The following is a 10,238-nucleotide window of genomic DNA, read 5'->3' as shown; positions in this document are numbered from 1 at the left end:
TTCACCGATTCGAGTTCTTCATGAATAAGTTTGAGCTGTTAATTGAAGCATCTCTCTCGCTGCTATCTTCAAGCGTCTCTCTCTCGAAGAATTAGATAGCGGTAAGTTACTGCAATTTTTGCCACCTTCAGCAGCAGAGTGACTCACGCACTTCTCCAACTCTGCTAATCTATTGCAATTTTCTTGAATGAATTAAGAAGCGCAGGTTATGCACGTCCAACTTTGCCAATCTATTCATCTTGAAACAGGAGAATGGAGCGACACATCATTGTCAGCAACGACGATGTCCTAGAGACTGGCAAACGCCAGCAGAAGCAGAGTTCGGATGGCGGTGAACCGTCAAAACGCCGTCGGCTGGCCGAAGAGGATGATGGGCTTGGGCAAGAGCGAGGGCCAGGCGATGCTCTCAGCAAGCTCAGAGCGGCTTGCGATACCAGGTATCACGCAAGACATTTCGCATGTATACAAAAGTTGAGAAGATATCTGGTTTGCTCCCCCGGACTCCTACATTTTCCAAATTGGTTACTTGATACACTTGAATAGAGCATGATGGCATTGGTTCCTTGAAAACTTGATGGCATTCACAACTGATAAGTGACCGTTTATATTAGGATGGACGTAATGGGTGAGTCATGAATTTTGACTTTGACAATAAATGGAGTCAAGAAGACACTTTGCTAATCTGTTGTAGTTTTCTTGAACGAATTAAGAAGCGTAAGTTATGCACGTCTCCAACTTTGCTAATCTATTCATCTTGAAACAGCGGAATGGAGGAACACGTCATTGTAATCGACGACGATGTCCAAGGGACGGGCAAAGGCAAGCAGAAGCAGAGTTCGGATGGCGATGAACCGTCAAACCTGCAAGGGCTAGGTGATGGTAGACGACAGGGTGCTGATCACCCTCAACAACAAGGTGGTGCGCAGGGTGCTGGTGATGCTCAAGGGCTGGGTAGTGGTGCAGGAACGCAAGGTGCTGGGCAGGGTGAACCGTCAAACCCGCAAGGGCTGGGTGATGGTGCACGACAGGGTGCTGATCACCCTCAACAACAAGGTGGTGCGCAGGGTGCTGTTGATGCTCAAGGGCTGGGTAGTGGTGCAGGAACGCAAGGTGCTGGGCAGGGTGAACTGTCAAACCCGCAAGGGCTGGGTGATGGTGGACAACAGGGTGCTGATCACCCTCAAGGACAAGGTGGTGTGCAGGGTGCTGGTGATGCACAAGGGCTGGGTAGTGGTGTGGGAATGCAAGGTGCTGGGCAAGGTGCTGATGACCCTCAAGGGCTGGGGGGAGAGCGGGGTGATGGTGGAGGACAGGGCGTTGTTCACCGTCAAGGACAAGGTGTTGTGCAGGGTGCTGGTGACCCTGAAGGGCTGGGTAGTGGTGCGGGAACGCAAGGTGCTGGGCAGGGTGATGGTGGAGGACGGGGCGCTGTTCACCCTCAAGGGCAAGGTGGTGCAGGAACGCAAGGTGTTGGGCAGGGTGCTGGTGACGCTCAGGGGCTGGGTGGAGCGCAGGTTGCTGGAGGACAGGTTGACAGAAACGGTGAGGATGACTCGCAGATCAGCCGAGATGTTGGATTCCTCACGCTCTTGTTTACTGCAGCTTCCGCCATGAGCTGTCTACCACATTCGGTAGCTCGGTCCATTTTAGGAGGAGGGCTAATGGTGGCAGGATGTCTCTTCCAGCTGGGAAGTCGGAACATGAAGAGAGAATGGATGAATTCTGGGAACTTTATAATGTACCTTTTGTTCCAAGGTTTGCTTGGACTCTTAGTTTTTGCATCCAAGCAAAAGGAGAAGTAAGTTCTTCTCTTTGTTGAGAAACTGAAATCTGCTTTAGTATGGATGCAAAAGACTTTCCACTGTAAATCATACGCCTCAGTGACATACCTTTTCTTGCCTTTATTTGCACACCCACTCAAGTATTATGTTGGTATATGCCAGTAACTTTTCTGCTGCCAACGAAATAACAAATATGGAAACCTATGGAGAGAACAAATGGTATCACAAGGACTTTTTGTACTTATAAGACAGAGGACTCTAAAGAACCACTATTCCAAAAATATCGGTTGCTTTCTTCATTCTGGAATATCTCATTCAGGAAGTACATTCCACGCAGACTTCACTTGCAGTTGCAGCAGTGAGAGCCACCAGAACACTCGTTCGCAAGGCAATTGAAAAAAATAAAATCCTGACACTAAAACTGCATGATCACCTAGGAGATAACACTACCAGATTGACCACATCCAATGATTTTAGTCCAGCAAAACAAGAGAAGGATTATGTTTGTTGCTCTCTGTGGTCCGAAGCAAAAGAACGCTCTGCTCTTCAAAAGTGAAAAAGGCGTTCCCACATCTCTACATTGTAGAACCCATCACAAAAGCGAGACAAGTAAACTGAAATACAATCTGCAGAATCAGCAACCCTTGTCAAGTTAGACTGGTTTACAGTCAAAATGAGGCCACAGCCAATCAGACTAGCTTAGGGCATCCAGTAAGGACAAATTGCCAAATATAGAGTGATTATAGCTTGTTCAGGGACTAAGCAGAGGGTTTAACATAGCATAATAATTGATCACTTGGCTTTTTTTATCGAAGGTGCAACTAAAGGAAACGGCATAGCATAATAATTGATCACTAGGTCTAGGTGTTTTCATCATCAAAAAAGAGGGGGGAGGGGTGTCTAGGTGATTTCTTGCACAGGAACACAAATAGTACGGGCTTTGATCACCATCATTGAGTTCATTTCAATTGAAATTCGAAATTTATGCTTTTAGCATCAGCTTTATCTGATATCCGCTGAAGTAAGAGAAAACCGATGTCAGTGTAAATTTTAAAAGCAAACCAATGCAATACTTCATAATGTGATGATTCCAGGGAAAATAGATATCTGCTCCAAGAGTTGTAGGATGATTCCAAGTCGTCCAATGGGAATGAGTACCGAACCACCGGATTTAACGGCATCAACTGCACCAGAGCATATAAAGTGCAATTTGTCCATTTCCTCTGAGCTCTCATCAGCATGAAGTAATAGCTCCCCCAGATTACTGGTTTCATCACAGTAAACTCACGGCTTAATTCATAGATGCCAAGTTTCAAAAGCTACCATATTAGAAAAAATGAAGAGCTGGAAGAATGGAATGGTACTGAACTGTACAACCATGCATTTGGTCATAATATTCACAAACCAAGAGGAGATATACTAAAAAAAACAGGTTACCTCGAAGTTGAAGAATCCTGGGGAGCAGTGTAATTACACCCCTTGCTGGCAATTTCCAGGATATCCCGAGATGAAAAATCTGAATATATTAGCACATCGCATGATTGAAGAGCATTATAATTAAACTCCAAAGCATGGCCCGGAACAAATCCAGAGCTGAGACAAATGCTATCGTTCCATCCAGATATCTTACTGTCCAATTACAGGATCCTATTTCCAACCCGGAGCTGATTGGTTTGATATTTATTGTGCCATTGTAGCATGCCACTTCTGTGTATTTGAGTTCATGAACCTTTTTAACATAATCCTCTATGTCATCTGTACAGGCACTCTTCATCACTATCTCTTTAAAGGTTATCCCACAAATGAAAATTCAGTTTCTAGGAAGAAAAGTGAGATGTAATCCGCTACAAGCGTGATCACAACTCTGAAAATGCAAGGATACGAATACTTGGAAATCTCAAAAAGCTGCAGCTTCTGACCATAAATCGTTCACCTTCGTGCGTATAATATGTAGATGCATAACCTATCAAGAAAGTTATCTAACAAGAAAAGGCATCTGAAGCCTTGGCTGCAGGACAGAACTCCCGACATCAAAATTTAGTCTGGATCTCAGGAGATCAAAGCACATAGCCCAAAGTACGAGCTTGTTTTAATTGCTTGCTTCATTCTGAATGTGGTATGTGCTAAAAGTATGTTGTCCGAAGCCTGTTATGTTTTCAGGCTGATGGATTATTATGGTAGATAATTTGGTATTAGAATTGCTTAAAAGATTTGCCTAGATATTGTGCTTGGAGCTGTCTTATTGAGAGGAAACATTGACGTGAAGTATCTTTCTGCAGTAGATATTTTAAGTTTTGCTACATAATTATTTTTCCGTACACAAGGTAACGGTAATAATTTCTTACTCAAAAAGGCTAGAGATAGTAGCTTCATATCTAAATCAAGATGGATGAACTCATTTGTGGGTAAATAATTCGAACTCAAGGTCTATACAGTGCATAAGAGATGATAGACATGATGAGAGAGAGAGAGACAGAGAGAGAGAGAGAATTCTCGGCTATAGAGACAATGGCGAATGATAGATGCTCCTCTGCACTATGGACTGCCTTGTAAGGCGTGGTTGCTTGAGGTCGCATTGCAATTTAGCTGCATGTTACACCAAATGTCCACCCGACATGGTCCGTTCTTTCGATATTTGACCAGATCTAAATCCCGAATAATTAAAAAGGAAAACTGATCCAAAACTCTGCTTCAGCTACATTCACTGTTCTATTATTATTATTAGACATGTTGGTGTAGTTATAGTTATCGCCTAATCACATAATTGAATATGTAAAATGCATTCAACTTTGTTTACATGACTTTCATTTATCTATGGAGAGAACAAATGGTATCACAAGGACTTTCTGTACTTATAAGACAGAGGACTCTAAAGAACCACTATTCCAAAAATATTGGTTGCTTTCTTCATTCTGGAATATCTCATTCAGGAAGTACATTCCACGCAGACTTCACTTGCAGTTGCAGCAGTGAGAGCCACCAGAACACTAGTTCGCAAGGCAATTGCAAAAAATAAAATCCTGACACTAAAACTGCATGATTACCTAGGAGATAACACTACCCGATTGACCATATCCAATGATTTTAGTCCAGCAAAACAAGAGAAGGATTATGTTTGTTGCTCTCTGTGGTCTGAAGCAAAAGAACGCTCTACTCTTCAAAAGTGAAAAAGGCATTCCCACATCTCTACATTGTAGAACCCATCACAAAAGCGAGACAAGTAAACTGAAATACAATCTGCAGAATCAGCAACCCTTGTAAAGTTAGACTGGTTTACAGTCAAAATGAGGCCACAGCCAATCAGACTAGCTAATACACCATCAATCCTAACCAGATGAAGACGTGCTTAGGGCATCCAGTAAGGACAAATTGCCAAATATGGAGTGATTATAGCTTGTTCAGGGACTAAGCAGAGGGTTTAACATAGCATAATAATTGATCACTTGGCTTTTTTTTTCGAAGGTGCAACTAAAGGAAACGGCATAGCATAATAATTGATCACTCGGTCTAGGTGTTTTCATCATCAAAAAAGAGGGGGGAGGGGTGTCTAGGTGATTTCTTGCACAGGAGCACAAATAGTATGGGCTTTGATCACCATCATTGAGTTCATTTCAATAGAAATTCGAAATTTATGCTTTTAGCATCAGCTTTATCTGATATCCGCTGAAGTAAGAGAAAACCGATGTCAGTGTAAATTTTAAATGTAAACCAATGCAATACTTCATAATGTGATGATTCCAGGGAAAATAGATATCTGCTCCAAGAGTTGTAGGATGATTCCAAGTCGTCCAATGGGAATGTGTACCGAACCACCGGATTTAACGGCATCAACTGCACCAGAGCATATAAAGTTCAATTTGTCCATTTCCTCTGAGCTCTCATCAGCATGAAGTAATAGCTCCTCCAGATTACTGGTTTCATCACAGTAAACTCACGGCTTAATTCATAGATGCCAAGTTTCAAAAGCTGAAGAGCTGGAAGAATCAAATGGTATTGAACTGTACAACCATGCATTTGGTCATAATATTCACAAACCAGGAGGAGATATACTCAAAAAAACAGGTTACCTCGAAGTTGAAGAATCCTGGGGAGCAGTGTAATTACACCCCTTGTTGGCAATATCCAGGATATCCAGAGATGAAAAATCTGAATATATTAGCACATCGCATGATTGAAGGGAGTTATAATTAAACTCCAAAGCATGGCCCGGAACAAATTCAGAGCTGAGACAAATGCTATCGTTCCATCCGGATATCTTACTGTCCAATTACAGGTTCCTATTTCCAACCCGGAGCTGATTGGTTTGATACTTATTGTGCCATTGTAGCATGCCACTTCTGCGTATTTGAGTTCATGAACCTTTTTAACATTGTCCTCTATGTCATCTGTACAGGCACTCTTCATCACTATCTTTTTAATGGTTATCCCACAAATGAAAATGCAGCTTCTAGAAAGAAAAGTGAGATGTAATCCGCAACAAGCGTGATCACAACTCTGAAGATGCAAGGATACGAATACTTGGAAATCTCAAACAGCCGCACCTTCTGATCATAAATCGTTCGCCTTCGTGCTTATAATATATAGATGCATAACCTATCAAGAAAGTTATCTAACAAGAAAAGGCATCTGAAGCCTTGGCTGCAGGACAGAACTCCCGACATCAAAATTTAGTCTGGATATCAGGAGATCAAAGCACATTGCGCAAAGTACGTGCTTGTTTTAATTGCTTGCTTCATTCTAAATGCGGTATGTCTTAAAAGTATGTTGTCCGAAGCCTGTTATGTTTTCAGGCCGATGGATTATTATGGCAGATAATTTGGTGTTAGAATTGCTTAAAAGATTTGTCTAGATATTGTGCTTGGAGCTGTCTTATTAAGAGGAAACGTTGACGTAAAGTATCTTTCTGCAGTAGATATTTTAAGTATTGCTACATAATTATTTTTCCGTACACAAGGTAACATTAATAATTTCTTACTCAAAAAGGCTAGAGATAGTAGCTTCATATCTAAATCAGGATGGATGAACTCATTTGTGGGTAAATAATTCGAACTCAAGGTCTATACAGTGCATAACAGATGATCGACATGATGTGAGAGAGAGAGAGAGAGAGAGAGAGAGAGAGAATTCTCAGCTATAGAGACAATGGCGAATGATAGATGCTCCTCTGCACTATGGACTGCCTTGGAAGGCATGGTTGCTCGAGGTCGCACTGCAATTTAGCTGCATGTTAAACCAAATGTCCACCCGACATGGTCTGTTCTTTCGATATTTGACCAGATCTAAATCCCGAATAATTAAAAAGGAAAACTGATCCAAAACTCTGCTTCAACTACATTCACTGTTCTATTATTATTATTAGACATGTTGGTGGAGTTATAGTTATCGCCTAATCACATAATTGAATATGTAAAATGCATTCAACTTGTGTTTACATGACTTTCATTTGTCTATGGAGAGAACAAATGGTATCACAAGGACTTTTTGTATTTATAAGACAGAGGACTCTAAAGAACCACTATTCCAAAAATATTGGTTGCCTTCTTCATTCTGGAATATCTCATTCAGGAAGTACATTCCACGCAGACTTCACTTGCAGTTGCAGCAGTGAGAGCCACCAGAACACTAGTTCGCAAGGCAATTGCAAAAAATAAAATCCTGACACTAAAACTGCATGATCACCTAGGAGATAACACTACCAGATTGACCACATCCAATGATTTTAGTCCAGCAAAACAAGAGAAGGATTATGTTTGTTGCTCTCTGTGGTCTGAAGCAAAAGAACGCTCTGCTCTTCAAAAGTGAAAAAGGCGATCCCACATCTCTACATTGTAGAACCCATCACAAAAGCGAGACAAGTAAACTGAAATACAATCTGCAGAATCAGCAACCCTTGTCAAGTTAGACTGGTTTACAGTCAAAATGAGGCCACAGCCAATCAGACTAGCTAATACACCATCAATCCTAACCAGATGAAGACATGCTTAGGGCATCCAGTAAGGACAAATTGCCAAATATAGAGTGATTATAGCTTGTTCAGGGACTAAGCAGATGGTTTAACATAGCATAATAATTGATCACTTGGCTTTTTCTTCGAAGGTGCAACTAAAGGAAACGGCATAGCATATAGTTCGGTCTAGGTGTTTTCATCATCAAAAAAGAGGGGGGAGGGGTGTCTAGGTGATTTCTTGCACAGGAACACAAATAGTACGGGCTTTGATCACCATCATTGAGTTCATTTCAATTGAAATTCGAAATTTATGCTTGTAGCATCAGCTTTATCTGATATCCGCTGAAGTAACAGAAAACCGATGTCAGTGTAAATTTTAAAAGCAAACCAATGCAAAACTTTATAATGTGATGATTCCAGGGAAAATAGAAAGCTGCTCCAAGAGTTGTAGGATGATTCCAAGTCGTCCAATGGGAATGAGTACCGAACCATTGGCTTTAACGGCATCATCTGCACCAGAGCATATAAAGTTCAATTTGTCCATTTCCTCTGAGCTCTCATTAGCATGAAGTAATAGCTCCTCCAGATTATTGGTTTCATCACAGTAAACTCACGGCTTACTTGATAGATGCCAAGTTTCAAACGCTACCATATTAGAAAAAATGAAGAGCTGGAAGAATCAAATGGTACTGAACTGTACAACCATGCATTTGGTCATAATATTCACAAACCAAGAGGAGATATACTAAAAAAAAACAGGTTACCTCGAAGTTGAAGAATCCTGGGGAGCAGTGTAATTACTCCCCTTGTTGGATATTTCCAGGATATCCAGAGAAGAAAAATCTGAATATATTAGCACATCGCATGATTGAAGAGCGTTATAATTAAACTCCAAAGCATGGCCCAGAGCAAATTCAGAGCTGAGACAAATGCTATCGTTCCATCCGGATATCTTACTGTTGTATTACAGGATCCTATTTCCAGCCCGGAGCTGATTGGTTTGATACTTATTGTGCCATTGTAGCATGCCACTTCTGCGTATTTGAATTCATGAACCTTTTTAACATGATCCTCTATGTCATCTGCACAGGCACTCTTCATCACTATCTCTTTAAAGGTTATCCCACAAATGAAAATGCAGTTTGAAGGAAGAAAAGTAAGATGTAATCCGCAACAAGCGTGATCACAACTCGGAAGATGCAAGGATACGAATACTTGGAAATCTTAAACAGCTGCAGCTTCTGATCATAAATCGTTCTCCTTCGTGCGTATAATATATAGATGCATAACCTATCAAGAAAGTTATCTAACAAGAAAAGGCATCTGAAGCCTTGGCTGCAGGACAGAACTCCCGACATCAAAATTTAGTCTGGATATCAGGAGATCAAAGCACATTGCGCAAAGTACGTGCTTGTTTTAATTGCTTGCTTCATTCTAAATGTGGTATGTCTTAAAAGTATGTTGTCCGAAGCCTGTTATGTTTTCAGGCTGATGGATTATTATGGTAGATAATTTGGTGTTAGAATTGCTTAAAAGATTTGTCTAGATATTGTGCTTGGAGCTGTCTTCTTAACAGGAAACATTGAAGTGAAGTATCTTTCTGCAGTAGATATTTTAAGTATTGCTACATAATTATTTTTCCGTACACAAGGTAACATTAATAATTTCTTACTCAAAAAGGCTGGAGATAGTAGCTTCATATCTAAATCAAGATGGATGAACTCATTTGTGGGTAAATAATTCGAACTCAAGGTCCATACAGTGCATAAGAGATGATCGACATGATGAGAGAGAGAGAGAGAGAGAGAGAATTCTCGGCTATAGAGACAATGGCGAATGATAGATGCTCCTCTGCACTATGGACTGCCTTGTAAGGCGTGGTTGCTCGAGGTCGCATTGCAATTTAGCTGCATGTTAAACCAAATGTCCACCCGACATGGTCCATTCTTTCGATATTTGACCAGATCTAAATCCCGAATAATTAAAAAGGAAAACTGATCTAAAACTCTGCTTCAGCTACATTCACTGTTCTATTATTATTATTAGACATGTTGGTGTAGTTATAGTTATCGCTTAATCACATAATTGAATATGTAAAATGCATTCAACTTGTGTTTACATGACTTTCATTTATCTATCATATTTTCAGGTGACGATTTAATTATTCAAAATTGGCTTGATTCAGGTCTATGGGCTCTTTGTCTGTAAACCTGTAAATTATATGTCTATATTTTTGGCTTTTGCTTGAAGTTTCCCTTTGCTCAAAACCGTTTCTTTTCCCCCCTTCAAACAGGAAAGTACGAAAGACGCTGAAGTGGTTGGAGTGGCGAAGAGATTGGGCCATGGAGGCTTGCAAGTTTATGAGTACATAGTGGACAGCACCAGGGGAGGGATGAAAAGGATCTTTTCGGCTGCGTTTTTTACCTCAAAGAAGCTCTATCTGTTAAACATCGCTCACTCAGACAAGCCGGAGAACCCACTCGACACCCAAACTAGGGTGATGTTGGAGG

At 41.0% G+C, this 10,238-nt stretch overlaps 1 protein-coding gene across 1 annotated transcript; it reads left to right on the top strand.

Moving 5' to 3' along the window:
* Nucleotides 1–252: 252 nt before the first annotated feature.
* On the top strand, nucleotides 253–1,802 carry LOC115726882 (glycine-rich cell wall structural protein 1.8-like). Its single transcript, XM_048275563.1, has 2 exons — nucleotides 253–437; nucleotides 764–1,802. The coding sequence occupies exons 1-2, from the start codon at nucleotides 253–255 to the stop codon at nucleotides 1,800–1,802; spliced, it is 1,224 nt and encodes a 407-aa protein (XP_048131520.1).
* The last annotated feature ends 8,436 nt before the right edge of the window (nucleotides 1,803–10,238 follow it).

The sequence above is a fragment of the Rhodamnia argentea genome, chromosome 3 (genome assembly GCF_020921035.1).
Source record: "Rhodamnia argentea isolate NSW1041297 chromosome 3, ASM2092103v1, whole genome shotgun sequence".
Taxonomy (NCBI): Eukaryota; Viridiplantae; Streptophyta; class Magnoliopsida; order Myrtales; family Myrtaceae; genus Rhodamnia; species Rhodamnia argentea.
Note: the sequence above shows the minus strand (reverse complement) of the source record. Positions and strands in the feature narration are given on the sequence as shown.